Raw genomic sequence first — 15,419 nt, 5'->3', positions numbered from 1 at the left:
ATGTCATGGTGCTAATGTTAATTGAAATCCAAATCTTTTTCCTAATTATTTTACTCTTTTCCTTATGAATGGAAAGAAAAACTGGGGGGAAATTTATATGATAATATCAACTAACAGAGCTAGTTCTAATATAATACCATGAAAGTGTCTTTAAGTTCAATATTAACTAACAGACCTAGTTCTGATATTAGTAAATAACATGAAAGCGTCTTTAAGTTCAATATTAACTAACAGAGCTAGTTCTAATGTTAGTAAATACCATGAAAGTATCTTTAAGTTCATGCATTCTATTCACTGTCATCTCCTAGTAGAGGCCACATGACTTCTTAAGAACCAGGTGCTTAGTCTGAAATAGTGCATTGTTACGTAAATGTCACAAGGTTAGGTGAAGTTGTCTCCTTGTAAAATCTGCTCTCAGATCATTAATGATGATAACTTAAAGTGATACTGCCCCCAAAGGTAGTGTTTCAGTGCTTCAGAGTCTCAAGCTTCACAGGAGCCTCTGGTGATGGAATTTCAGGCATTAACTGGTTGATGGGAAATAATTTTTTTGATGTTTGTATGGGTATGCCTTCAGAAACTTTCCCAAGTGTTTTCCAAAAAATCATCACGTATCTTTCTGTTTTTAAAATCCCCCTTCAATAGTGCATCAAAACCTACAACTCTGACTGGCATCTTGTGAACTATAAATATGAAGATTACTCAGGAGAGTTTCGACAGCTTCCGAAGTGAGTAAACTATGTTTTACACATAGGGAAAAGTCTTTGTACTTGAAATACTTGAGGGGAGGTATGTAACTTCATATACAATCAGAGTAACTGGAGAAAATATTTCTAGATGGTTTATGTGTATGTGGTATAACTATTGTTTACAGGGCCTTTGATTGTAAGACTCAAATATTCTACTTTGCCATTTATAAGTAGTAATAAACATGTGAATAGTTTCATATGTCCAGTGATTCTTTTCAGGGTACCACTGATAAAAAACCATAAATAAGTGAAATTGTTTCACTAAGAAATATAAGAAAATGTAAGTGTACTGAAATATGCTGCAGTATATTTTCTCCTTGAAAAGAATATTTTGAGGAAGATACTTATAAAGAACATTTTACATTGAATAAATTTTATGTTTTAAAAAAAAGTAAATCAAGAAACAAGCATTTTCCCAGTTAGATTTTTTTTTTCCTCCTTTAAAGTATTAACTTATTCTAGACTATACCAAAAGCAAATGTGTTTAGAATGAATAGTGGTGGTTAACTGAATCGGGATAGGTAGGTATTGCTTTGAGAGACCATCTGTTATTAAAGAGTACATCCTGAAATGACACAGTTGGTGTCCTAGTCCATTTTGTGTTGCTTTAAAGGAATGCCTGAGGCTGGGCAATTTATAAAGAAAAGAGATTTATTTATTTTTTTATTTATTTTTATTTATTTTTTTGAGATAGAGTCTCGCTCTGTCACCCAGGCAGGAGTACATCAGCTTACTGCAACCTCTACCTCCCATGTTCATGCGATTTTCCTGCCTCAGCTTCCTGAGTAGCTGGGATTACAGGCAAGCACTACTACACCCAGCTAATTTTTGTATTTTTAGTAGAGATGGGGTTTTACCCTGTTGGCCAGGCTGGTCTCAAACTCCTAACCTCAGGTGATCCACTTGACTCGGCCTCTCAAAGTGCTGGGATTACAGGCATGAGCCACTGCACCCATCCAAGAAAAGAGATTTATTTCTGTCATAGTTCTGCAGGTTGTACAAGAAGCATAACACATGCTTCTGCTCAGCTTCTGGTGAAGAGTTTTGTGCTGCTTCAAAACATGAAGGAGACGGTCAAAGGGAAAGCTGGCACTTGTGAAGAGAGACCAAAGAGGAGGAGGAGCCTCACTTTATAACAACCCATTCTCTTGGTTACTAGTCCATTTCAGCAACAAGTACTTCCATCCTGCCAGGAACAAGAATTCACTCATTACTGTGAGAACAGCACCAAGCATTTCATGATGGATTTGCCCCATGACCCACTAGGCCCAGAAATGCAATATTGGGGACCAAATTTCAATCTGAGTTTTGGTGGGAATAAAAACTATATCCAAACCATAGCAGTTGGCAAATTGAAGTATACTTGATTATGAAAATTGAAAGCAACTAGTGATGACTTATGTTTTAAAACTAACCATCACCAGTGAAAATATTACTTGAGGCCTGATTAATGCATTTTTCTTTGTGTTTGTTAAATCTTTGAGCTGGAACCTTTTATGCTGTTCTCAGTGGACCTAGCTGTTTGTTTTCCCTCCTTGGGTGGCTTTGCCCCTCCTTAAGAGTGTTCAGCCAGTTCCCCGATTGCCTCTTTAAACCTCAGCCGGGAACACTCCCTCCTAGCATTATCTTCTCCAGATGGGTATGCTCTTTAATTCTATATTTACCCAATCCTCCCTTTGGGATTTTTGAATTCTTCCCATTGGATTGGCTTAACCCATCTTTGTTGATCATTTTGTTCATAGTCTCAGGGTTGAAAGATACCAGACTATGTGATGCCGTGTACTTACCATCTAATAGACTGGGGGTACATTTTCCCTTTTCGCACTAATAAGAATTTCCAAATGTGTGATGAGAAAGAGAGGGAGAATGGTAACAGTGGCGAAGAACACAGATTCTATGTTCTGCCTGGGACAACTCTGCCCTCTGTAATGTTTCCTTATTGTGAAATGGCCTCAGCAACAGTCGCCATCATTAAAGGATTAAATGAGGCGGCACATGAGAGGTGCACAGGGCCTGGCACCTAACCCCCACTGAGCAAATGCAAGCTGCTGTCGATATTGCTGTCTTGTGTTTGTTGTGGTTAATACCACCATCGTTAATCACTTTCAATGCAACAACTCAATCTTCTTTTTTTTTCTCATAAACTTTGTATTAAAAGTTATTCTACCAAGTCTTTGTTTATTAAAAACGAATCCACTTTCTTATTTTTAAAATGCCTGCTAACTCCCCAGAAGCTATGCTGTCTTTTCCACGTAGCTTTTTGGAGCTTTCTTACTCAAGTCTCTTGGCTTATCCACCTTGAAAAGCAAGTACATAGATGGTTTTATTCTTTATCTGGGTAAAGAAGCTGGGCCATCTTTGGATTTGGTAAAGCCTGGGCCCTCTGATGGAGAAGGGAATGCAAAGCCTCTTCCTTGACTGGGCATTTGTAAAACAAATTTTCTTTCTTGTTTTTACAGCAAAGTGGTCAAGTTGGATAAACTTCCAGTTCATGTCTATGAAGTTGACGAGGAGGTTGATAAAGATGAGGTGGGATACCTGCTTGCTGTTGCTTCTCTTTCACTCTGGATTTAAACATCCATTTTACAGACTTAGAAGATTAGTTAGAAAATTACCAACATTTAGCCAAAACAGGCATTAAAGTGTTTCATGAAATGGGAAGAATTTTTTTTAATGTTCTTGATTGACTGGAATAAGAGCTCTGTTTCAAGTTCACCGCTTAGCATTTCATGTTCTCTTGGTTGTGTTTATTTGTTCTGTGATCATTTTCAAAGACTTGGATCTGATTTGGCTACATTGTTAAAAGATATCAAGATTACTTAGACCTTGAATTTAGGGTGTTTTTCAACAGATCTGGAAACAACTGTCAACCCTTAGATTTAAATGGCTATTTCTTCAATGATTGCTTTCAGTGAAGTCTGATTTTATCAAGCTCACTCCTCCTACTCCTAGAGAAAAGCTCATGGCTAAAGATTTTTATCACTAGCATTATAGTCAGAAATGCTAAATCTCATGGCTAAAGAAGTATATAAACGGAGTAGGGCATTGAGCAGAGTGTGCCCACTGAGTGAGGGAAACCTCGCAAAAGGCAGTGCCCATCTCCGCATTTCTCATTCTCCCCACTGAAGGTTGAATGTCCCATTGTGAGTTTAGGTTTTTCCTTTTAAAAAAAAAAAAAAATGTCAACTGAGCTATAACACAAGCCATTTGCATGTAGCAAATTATTTTAGAAACCCCTTTTAAAATAATTCTAAGAAAAATTAGTGCATATATTGGGAACTTGGAGCTGATTGGTGAATAGTGACAGGAGGACCAATGGAAATATTGCATGTAAGGGCATACACTAAATCGTAAAATCCTAGATGGTAAATTATTTCTATTATTGCTATTGATAGCAATAGTAAAACCACCAATATTAACATTGAGACGATCCAAGACAAAACATATGATGCGTCTTTCTGCAATTGTCTGATTACAAAAGCTTTGACAGATTGTGTATTTATGTGTGTAGTTTTCCTCTTTCTGTTATATATACTATCATGTGCTTAACATATCTGTAGCAGCAGCTGGCAGCTCCATGCTAACTCCTCCTTAAACCCAGGTCTTGCGGTGCTACGTGGTTGTGCTTGCAAAGCAGGTCTCTTCACTTCTCCCAGCTCTTTCCTTTCACTTCTCTGACTCCCCCTTTCTTCCCCTCTATCCCTGCTTGCATTCTTGCCTGTCTCTCCTTCTCTTTCCCCCCATCACTTTATCTCTCCTTTCTGTATTGCCTCACATTTCCTCCCTTTCTTTATTCACCTTTCCCTGAACTAAGCCTCTGGGAAGGTTTCCAGGAATGTGCTTTTGTCCTCTGACTACAGGGGAGTGTAATTTGAAAACATTTTTTCATGAAACCAGGCAAGACCTTCCAACTTGAGTGGTCAAGTGTGGGATGTCCTTTTGTGGCCCATTGAACACCGACAAATAAAAATTTGGACAGGAGCTAGCTTTGCCTTTAATGGAATAAAGTTTTCAGAAATGTGAGTGGGTCTCTCTCTTTTATTGCTAAGTGGACTTTTATGTGACTTGTAGCCATTGGTGTCAATGGGTACTTAAGTAAAGGGGCAATGGACAACTTGGCACAAAAGGAATGACCTTCCCATTGACCAGACTCACAGCAAGTAACCCAAGTAGTAAAAGGAGGCTGACTGGTGGTGTTTTCCTTCTGTCCTAGGATGCTGCCTCCCTCGGTTCCCAGAAGGGTGGGATCACCAAGCATGGCTGGCTGTACAAAGGCAACATGAACAGTGCCATCAGCGTGACCATGAGGGTGAGGACACGTGTCACTCTGCCCTCCCTTCTCACAAGCCCTTTCTGCCATAGAGTGTGAGAACAATGCTCAAGATGAATGTGCATGCTGTTCTTCCTGACAAAAGGGACGTTGTCTGGTTCCTAGGATGCTCCCCTGGTGATAGCACCCCCATTGGCACAGCCCCATCCACCCACTTTCCCTCACTGTCTTCTGACCACCAGCATAAGGAGACCATCCCTGGGCTGGAGTGAAGGTGCAGTCACTGACATAGGCTTTCTTCTCTGTAGTAACGGAAAAGTGTTCCTTGGTACCTCATAGAATGTCACCAAGGGGCTATGTGTCATGCCAATACTGAGCACTTCTGTGGAGATGTACCATAACAAAGTCAAGTAAAGCAAAAATTGAGGACGAAGAAAGAAAATAGTTGCATAGAAGAGAAGGTTGCATAGAGAGAAGTCTAACTAATAGAAGAAGCTATTCAGGAGGAAAGTGGGACCAGAGGAAGATCAGGATTGATAACAAAGGAGGCAGGGAGATGAACAGGGAGATAAAAATTAAGGAGGAAATGTGAGTGCCATTACCCTGAGGCTGGAAAATCATTCAGCATCACAAGGGAAAAACTAGTTCCCATTCTGTGAGCAAGAAACCCTGGGGATTTTAGAGAAAATTTCTGTCCTTCTATGTTTCATCCCAAATTGGAAGTCCCTGCACTGCTTTTGGGTAGTTACGTAAAATCTCCGATTCTGTAGGTGAGAAAAAATGACCCGGGGATATTAGGGGAACCACCTCCTCAGAACTGAGATGCAGTGATCCTCTTGGATGAGATGGGGAGTCTTAACCCCGCAGAGACCTGGAGCGTCAGCTAGAGTGAGAACGGAAACAGGTTTTATGTAGGTGTGTAGTCATAAGTGGGTTATTGATAGAGACTGTGACCCTCTTCATTTTAAAAGAATATCTGTGCGTGTTTTCTTCTCTCAGTCATTCAAGAGACGATTTTTCCACCTGATTCAACTTGGCGATGGATCTTATAATTTGAATTTTTATAAAGATGAAAAGATCTCCAAAGAACCAAAAGGATCAATATTTCTGGATTCCTGTATGGGTGTGGTTCAGGTAAATAAGAAAAGAGTTTTAACCATCTCATGCAATAGTGCTTATGTGTAAATTAGCAGATTTAAGCAAACACTTCCAAAAATGGCAATATGCATGGTAGAAAGATATCTAACTTTAAATGAGGAAAGGCTTGTTTTTCATTATTATAGAATATGGCACAGATAATGTAGAGGCAGAAGTACGCTGTGGCAGGCGGGAGCACTCTGGCTCGGCCACTTTATAGCTGTGTGACTTTTGACAGACTACTTAATTCAGATAATGAGAATGTTTCTTTAATGTGATAATGAGTGCATTGGATGAATCAATGCAGGGAAATATTTAAAACACTTCATAGTATCTCAGTGGTTATTTTTATCACTAGCATTATAGTACCAGTGGCTATGTAGATCACTAAAGAGATTAGGTTTCAGCACAGATTGAGTTCAAATATCTGGTCCTCCTCTTACCAGCTCTGCAACCTTGGGGATGTTATTTAACCGCTCTGTGCCTCAGTTTCTTCATTTGTAAAATAGGGATAATGACAGTACCAAATATGGTTACTGAGAAGGTTAGTTAATTGCACATGTAAAGAGCTTAGAACACTGCCAAAAAAATGGTAAGCATTTGGTCAATATTAGATAGTTTTGTTATCACAGGACTGTTGTACTTTTGTATCATAGGGCTTATATATTTATCTGTAAAAAATTATTGTTAATTGTACATAACACATGAATGTATTATATTGTAAAAAATCAGACAATGCAGATAAAATGAAAGTCCTTCTGAACTCCTCCCCTCCTCCTGTCTGTTTTCTGCAGGGAGCTACTACCAGTTTTGCATGCATCCTTCTATAGCTTTTTAGCATTGTCTTTGGAAGAGACTTGCCAGTTTCCCTATCCATCATCTGTCCATCTGTCCGTGCATCTATCCATCCATCTATCCATCCATCCATCCATCTGTCCACCCCTCCATTCGTCCAGCCTTGCCACTTTCTAGAAAGATTTAAGGCCACAGCTTACAAGCATACATAGGACATGGGATATCATAAACTTAAAGTGGGGGGTGAAAGCAGAAAGATGAACAGGGGGTTGGGATAAGGGTGAGAGAAAATAGAGTTAAGGAGAAAGCATATGTTTTGAAGATCTAACACCTGCTGAGGGTCAGCCACCACCTGGGCTCTATGCCTTCTAACTTGGAGACCTGTTGAGTCACACAATTCACAGTGCACATAAGATACAGACAATCCAATTAGTCAGAAGCTGCCCGAGTAGTCTCAGAATGAAGATCATTCAGGCATTTTTCTCAGGGTCCCCCTCAGACAGAAGGCTCTGTGACTGCTGAACAGTCTTTCTAACAACGTTTCACAAAAGATGCAGTCACCATTATCAAAGAATTCTCCCTTCAAATGACTCCATGGTGGCTCTTCACATCAGCCTGTAGCTCGGTTCTGTAAGGAGATTGTTTGGTGGGGCCAGTGTGACACAGCTATCTGGTTTGACCAAAGGTATACTTGTTATATATTTACATGTTTACCTAAAATTAAAGTGCATTTTCATCCAAGGAATACGTTCCTCTGGTTGAAACAGCCCAGCAGTGCTGAAAGGCAGTGCTTCACCCCTGCATCACCCCTGCACTGCCCCCCACCCACTCACATCCTATTCCCTTGAAGTAGTAGTCTTGCTAGATCACAAGTGTTTACTGCTGTTTATTCATTCATCGATTTTGGACGTCATTGCATGACTGCATGACTTCCTATGCTGGTAGTTAGGATTTTAGCTCCTGGCACCCTCCTTTCGCCTCTAATCTGGACAAATTTCTTTCCCTGCCCTGCATACCTGCCATCTAGACGTTCAGTCTGTCTTCCTCCCTGTGTTGGGTTTCCTGTTTCTAGGCTCTTATGTCTTCCTCTTTCTTGTTCTCCTTTCTCGTTTTGGAGGAGTACATCTTCGGCAGCTTCCTGAGAAACTGTGTATGAGATGTTAACTTTTTTGAGAATTAGGGTATCTGCTCATATCTTTATTTTTGCATTCACACTTGACTCATAGTTTGGCTGGTTATAAAATCCAAAGTGAAATCATTTTACCTTGAAATTTCAAAGGCATCCCATTGCCTTCTAGTTCCTACTGTTGTTTGGAAGATGCTGATGTTATTCGGAATCCCTGTTGTTAGTGGTCTTTAGTGTTGTGAAATTTTGGTTGTTGTGTCTTGATTTTTATTTTATTTTTTGGCAAGCTTTTTTGTTAAGGTATAACATATAAATAGAAAATAAAGTATAACATGTAAATAGAAAACATATACCTAATGCATGTGTGACTTAGTGAGTCCTTCTGGAGCTGGACTCTCTCTTGTCTTAGTGCTGTTTTCTTTCCCATCATTCTGGAGACTCTGCCCTGCATCTTCTGGCCACCTTGGTCTTCCTCAGCTCTGGTCAGTGTCTTCTACTCAGCAAGACGGCAGGGCTCTGCTTGGATTCCCCTTCCTGTGCCACGACCCAGATACTGCCTCCAGGCAGAAAGCTGAGGTGATGTGGAGCCACCCGATATCTTTCCCTTCCACAGGGAAAGGGCCAAACTGCCTGTTATCCCCTATCTGAAAACAGTTACTTCATCTGTTTTGTCCAGTTTTCTAGCAATGATGGTGGGAGAGTAAGTCCAGATCCTGTTTCTACCTCATGGTCAGCAGTGGAAGGGAGGGGTCCAGAATCAGATGTCTGCAGGGACCAAGGAGATAAATTAAGTGACAGAGAGAGGCCTGGTGGCAAAGCAATAGGGAATGCTGGGGTGACCTAGAGTCCAGTGCCCCATTTAAAGGGGGCATCTGATGCCCACCTGCAGCTGGTGCCGCCATGTGGAACCCCCAGCTCAAAAGTGCCAGATCATCTGGTTTCTCAAAACGCCAGAAATACAGAATTTTAGTTAAACCTTGATAACTTTAATTATTGGTAACTAATTTTAAAAACCATTTTGAAAAATAAATAAAAAACACCAAAAGGTAATTTGAGAGGTTACAAAAAAGAAAACAAAAAAACCACTGTGCAGTACCCACCCCCCTGCCAAAAAAAAAAAAAAAAAAGAAGAAGAAGAAAGAGGAAAAAGGTCAAATATGCGAAACTGTATTTGGGCCCAAGATCAAGACTACAGCACCACTTAATGCTCGCTGAAAATTATTTTCAGTCAACAGCTAACGTGGATGTCTCTCAGCTGGCAATTCAGCCTCTGCTGAAAGCCACCACTACCAACAATCTCATTATATCAGAATATGTTTATTGACAGTGTTTGTGAAGTAAGGAGTGCCAGAGTGATTTATCAGTGATAGTGAATTAACTTCTTGGGTGGGACAAGTAGGAGGTTTCTTTGTATTCTTTAGTCAAAAGACCTTTAAGTTACTTTTTAGCTGAGTTTTCTGGCAGACTTTAAAAATAAAAAGGTAAAGCAAAACTAAATATATTTGGCAACCTCATTTTATAAAGTAGGAAGTAATTATTTTTGTTTTATAAGAGAGTTTTGCTGCATGTCTTTGGCCCAGGGGACAGATGCTTATAAGTACAACAGCCATGAGCTATCAATTAGTCTCTGGGGCGCATTTCAAAATCTAAGGTTCTGACTTCAGTGGGAAGTCTCTTCCTTCAGATTGTCTTTGCAGATGCAGCTGACGGTGTTTTCCGTTTAATAAATTGTATCCAAGACTTCAAAAGAGTAAAATAATTGTTTTTATCCATGTCTGTTTGTAAAATAAGCATCAAAAGTTGTGATTTAAGGGTTTTTAAAAAATTATTACTTGTGGATGTTATAAAAAAAATTTAGTTGACTGGTGCTGTAATTAAAAAAAAAATGCCTAAGCTAAAAATTTTGGAAGTATTTTAGAACCCTTGAAGTTTATGGTACTTATTTTGGAGATGAGGAAACTGAGGCTCAGAAAGAGGAATTGTTTAGCATTGAGGCCTAATGTTCCACTTTTAACTTTCTCTTTTCATGATCGTGAGTACACAGGGAATGGAGGAGAGAAAACTCATTTTGTTTCTAGCCTTTGACTTCTTCCTGGTTCTTGCCGTAAAGTTTAAGTGAAATCCAAGTTGGCAATTACTGAGCTGGCAGCAGACAGTCTGTGCATAAGAGTGTGTGGCTTTGCCAAGGGGAGCACTTGACTTAGCATTTCTAAGAACTGTGCTGCAAAATCACAGGGATCTTTGGGAGGGTTGCCCCTGTCCCTGAGACCTCCACCAAGGAACTCTTGCAGGGACTATGGATTACCCTGTAGGATTGTACTGGCTATGTGGGGGGCTTTCCTGCCTGCTTAGATTAGTGGGAGTGTTCAATTTCACGTCACTCAGCCTGTCCTTACAAGGAATCTTGTGCCATGTTCCTCAGAGCTGAACCTCTATCTAGTGTGGCCAACCTGGGGAGATTTTGCTCCCTGGAGGGCATCTGGCAATGTCTGGAGACGCATCTAGTGGCTTAAGGCCGTGAATTTTGCTAAACATCATACAACTCACGGGCCAGTCCCTCACAACAAAGAATTGGCTGCCCAAGTGTCAGTAGTACAGAGGCTAAGAAATCCTGGTCTAATGTATGTTCATCTTCCGTCTGTTCGTTACTGCGCATGGACTGCTGTTCTTGTTCTTTGAGCCAGCTACCCTCTCGCAGACATGAAAACCGGAGGCATGAGGCACAGCCACAGACAGGGAGTCCAAATACCTTTTGGGATTCATAAAGGATGAGAAAGTTCCAGATAAGTAAGCCAAACAAAATAATAGATAATGGCTGGCTTCTTGAAATGGAATACCATACGCTACCTCATTTAAAAAAAATAGGAGCTGAAGAAATATGAAAATTTTACATGAAATTTCATTTATTCGACAAATAGTTTTCAAACACCCACTATGTGCGAGACACTGTTGTAGAGACTAAGGATGTGTAGCACTGAACAAAATGGGAGCATTGAGGAGCTTTCATTCCGCTGCAGGGACACACAGTGAATCAGGTAAGTATGTAAAATCGGTAATGAGTCAGATGGGAAAATAAAGCTATGGAGAAAGTAAAGCAGGGAAGGTGGATAGTGATGAGGTTTCATGAGGAGGGGGCTTGCAGTTTAAATAGCTTGCTTCTAAATGCCAATGAGATAGTGCCCAGCAGCACATAAGAGAAGTTATTTTAAAGCAGTTCTAATTCTTTTAAAATCTGTCTCTTTATCCCTTTTCCATTTCAGAACAACAAAGTCAGGCGTTTTGCCTTTGAGCTCAAGATGCAAGACAAAAGTAGTTATCTCCTGGCAGCGGACAGTGAAGTGGAAATGGAAGAATGGATCACAATTCTAAATAAGATTCTCCAGCTCAACTTTGAAGCTGCAATGCAAGAAAAGCGAAATGGCGACTCTCATGAAGGTAGGTAGGCTTGGCTTCCCCCAGGCACACACTCTGTGGGTGCCTTTAGTTTTTCCAGGTGAGCATAGGAAGGAGACCTGTGTTGTCCAAGTTCATGAGAGGTGGGATGGATAGGAGCTCTTTACAAATAGCCAGTCAGCAAAGATTTTGTCACACTATCACCTACTTCCCTGACATTTTGTATATGGAGATCATGTAATGGGAAGAACCAAAGCTTTGGAGGCAGAAAGGAAGACTTGGGTTTAAGTCCCATAAATACCATATTTCAGCTGTGTAGCCTTGAGTAAACAGCTGATGTTTTTTGAGCCTCAGTTTACTCATCTATAAAATGGGAATAAAAATGAAAATTACTGGTCAGATGGGAATAGTAAATAAGAAAATGAATCTCAAGTATCTAGCACAGAATTTGTACTGTATTATAAAATATTAGTAATAATAAGAATGCATGAGAGCCTCAGATTAATTTGGTGAGAAAAATCTCGCTGTGTTCTTGACAATTCATGTTTTTGTTCCTAATCCTGGCTTCCTCTTAAAAGTACCTGGGAGCTTTTAAAAATATTGCTTACCTGGTCCCACACAATATTCTGATTTAGTTGGCCTGGGGTGGAGCCTGGGCAGGTCTGATTTTAGGGCTTCTCATGGATGTGTCCTTGCGGGCCATTGTTCATAGCAAGTGTCAGTTCTCATTGGGCAGTGTCCATTCTATACCAGCTACTCAGTATCTTGACTCTCACCACTGGGCCTGTGAATCAGTGTTTTTTCAAGGCTCCCCAGTTGTTTCCCATGAGCATCCAGAGTGAGGAACCACTGTGTTCGATTGAAGGCACCTAAGAGAGATGGCCTTCCTCATTCTGTTTCAAATGAAATACTATGAATTACAAGTGACTCCGATAATCTGTTTTGCCATTTTAGATGATGAACAAAGCAAATTGGAAGGTTCTGGTTCCGGTTTAGATAGCTACCTGCCGGAACTTGCCAAGGTAACATCATCTTACATCTTCTGCTCTTCATTGAATGCTGTTGAAATATTTCTCATTTTATTGGTTTGTCAACAGTGGAATCTGTTGAAATGATAACAATTACATTGTGATTACCTCTCTCTTTTTCTGACCTGATTATGAGGTGACATGTACTCATGCAGTACGACTTCAACCTGGCTTCTAAAAAGTACCCTACAAAGTATTCTCCATTTATTCTTAAGCATCTTTTCCCTGATAATGCTTAACACTACATCACAAGTACTGAAGAGATAACTGAAACACACAGGTAGGTGTCCTCATAATAACATCTTACTTTCTGTGTTGACACGTGCTCTCCCTTACTTGGGTTAATAGACACAGTTCCAAAGAGGAAGGACCTGGTATCTTGCCACGAAAACCAGGGCTTGCCTGAGTTTCAGAAATTGTTTCTAGATCACTCTCAATGTAAAGCAAAATAAGCTATTCCTGCATCTTACAATTTTGAGAAATTTAAAAGTTACCGAAAAGCACAAAGAAAAGCCCACCAACCATACCACCACCTCCCAGATTAAATATCTATTATGATGCCTTTTTAGCTTCCATATTCTTAAAAGTTATAAAACGTCAGTTATAGTTGAAGTTCTTTTAAACACTGTCCTTATTCCCATTCTCTTCTCTTCCCACAACCCAAATCAGAAACAAGCACTATTAAAAGTTTTATTTTCATTTTTATATCTTTACAAATAAATCTGTCATAATGATATATATGGTGTTTAATATGTTTTAAAATGTTTTACAAACACTAACATACTATATGTATTGTTCTGCACTTTAAAAAATTTTAAATTCAGCCCTTTTATTTGTACTGTATAGACATTTCAACTGTTCTGTTATTTTTGTTTCTATTATAAACAATGCTACAATGAGTATCGTTGTTCTTGTCTCCTTGTGTGTATCTGTGAATGATTCTTTCTTAAATGAGAGAAATATCTTTGTCTTCTCTAGCCCTTTGCACTCTTATTCTGTTACTGCCCTTTTATTCTTTTTTGATACTAGAGTGAAATGGTGGCTCTCCACACCCACATCTTAAACACTATAATAGAACATGGTTTATCTATATAGGATTATAAATAGACTAGCATTCAGCATTGACCTTTATTTTAAGACAACATGGCTATTCTCAAATATAAAATCTCCCTCCCTGGCTGGGACTTTAGAGCATTGTTTTTCTTCAGGACTTGACTGTTACCACAGTATCTTTTTAGCACCTGCCTATTAAAGCTAATTTTAGTGCCACCATTGTAACCACCTCCTAGTCTGGGGAGAGTTTTGGCTTGTGTGTTTGTGTTTTTGTGTTATGAATGTCTGTGTATTGTATCTTGCATTGAGATTTGCTTTTTTGTTTCTGGATGTTTGGGGGTTCATAATTTTCCAAAACAAAATGTTTGCACCTGCTTGGGTTTTAGTTTGTTTCAGCAGGTAATATATGTGATGCTGTCTAGAATTCAGAAAGTAACCTTCTGCACTTACTGGGTGAACAGAGTAGATACCTAGGAGAAGATTCATGTTATTTGAATCTAATGTTGATTAATTATAAATCTATGCTTTTTCCTGTGAGGATATACAAGAGCTGTCCCTTCCTTTCTTCTGTTACTACCCAGCCAATATAATTCAGTATTGTTTGATTCTAAGACCTAGGGAGATGTTTTGTTTTGTTTTGTTTTGTTTTGTTTTGTTTTGTTTTGTTTTGTTTTTTGAGACGGAGTTTCGCTCTTGTTACCCAGGCTGGAGTGCAATGGCGCGATCTCGGCTCACCGCAACCTCCGCCTCCTGGGTTCAGGCAATTCTCCTGCCTCAGCCTCCTGAGTAGCTGGGATTACAGGCATGCGCCACCATGCCCAGCTAATTTTTTTTGTAGTTTTAGTAGAGACGAGGTTTCACCATGTTGACCAGGATGGTCTCGATCTCTTGACCTCGTGATCCACCCACCTCGGCCTCCCAAAGTGCTGGGATTACAGGCGTGAGCCACCGTGCCCGGCCGACCTAGGGAGATTTTTAAAATATATACATATATTTAATATAAATGTGTACATTTATGTATACTTGTATTTTTATAAGTATAATTATATATTTTTTCATTTAAAATATTTGGAACTGTTTTTAAAAAATATGTTACAAGTTAGCTTAAGCCATTTTAGTTGGTGAAATCAGTTTGATTTCAACCCCTGCTTCTTCTTGTTTCTATTTATTTTTTTATTACTTTTATTGAGGTATAATTTACAAGAGCAGAATGTTCAAGCATGAATTTAGAGCTCAGTGGAGTTCACATTTGTACACTGATGTAAGCAGCCCTCAGGCTAGCTTGTACCTGAGACCCTCGTTATTTTGACCTCCGTCACTGTAGATTAGTTTTGACTTTTCTAGACCTTTCTGTGAATGGAGTCATACATGTACTCTTTGTGTCAGGGTTCTTTAGCTAAACATTATGTGACTCACCTTAAAAAGTTTTGTTAGGCCAGGCAGGATGGCTCATGCCTGTAATCTCGGCACTTTGGGAGACTGAGGTGGGCAGATTAATTGAGGTCAGGGGTTCCAGACCAGCCTGGCCAACATAGTGAAACCCCGTCTCTACTAGAAATATAAAGTCACCGGGTGTGATGGTAGGTGCCTGTAATCCCAGCTACTTGAGAGGCTAAGGCAGGAGAATAACTTGAACCCAGGAGGCAGAGGTTGCAGTGAGCTGAAATCGTGCCACTGCAGTCTGGCTTGGGTGGCAGAGCGAGGCTGTGTCTCAAAAAAAAAAGGGGGATTTTTTTTTAATGTAATAGAATTGAACGGAGAATATGAAAGTACACTGCCCTTAATAATAACATTTTTTATGTAAAATATCGTTATTAAGGGCAGAGTACTATGTATATAAATATATATATATATGTATGTGTGTGTGT

The 15,419-nt window shown here is 39.6% G+C and overlaps 1 protein-coding gene across 37 annotated transcripts in view; it reads left to right on the top strand.

Annotated features, from left to right (window-relative positions):
- Nucleotides 1–15,419, top strand: part of DOCK9 (dedicator of cytokinesis 9) — a 296,457-nt gene that overhangs the window by 160,813 nt on the left and 120,225 nt on the right. For all 37 annotated transcript variants that reach the window (XM_017503545.2, XM_017503546.2, XM_017503543.2 and 34 more), the window contains exons 4-9: nucleotides 646–728; nucleotides 3,209–3,278; nucleotides 4,963–5,058; nucleotides 6,019–6,153; nucleotides 11,338–11,512; nucleotides 12,425–12,492. In XM_017503545.2, coding sequence (XP_017359034.1) covers nucleotides 646–728; nucleotides 3,209–3,278; nucleotides 4,963–5,058; nucleotides 6,019–6,153; nucleotides 11,338–11,512; nucleotides 12,425–12,492 — 627 coding nt within the window. The remainder of the gene's footprint in view (nucleotides 1–645; nucleotides 729–3,208; nucleotides 3,279–4,962; nucleotides 5,059–6,018; nucleotides 6,154–11,337; nucleotides 11,513–12,424; nucleotides 12,493–15,419) is intronic.

Source organism: Cebus imitator, unplaced genomic scaffold, assembly GCF_001604975.1.
Source record: "Cebus imitator isolate Cc_AM_T3 unplaced genomic scaffold, Cebus_imitator-1.0 Scaffold312, whole genome shotgun sequence".
Taxonomy (NCBI): domain Eukaryota; kingdom Metazoa; phylum Chordata; class Mammalia; order Primates; family Cebidae; genus Cebus; species Cebus imitator.
The sequence above is the reverse complement of the archived record's forward strand: the minus strand, read 5'-3'. Positions and strand labels throughout refer to the sequence as shown.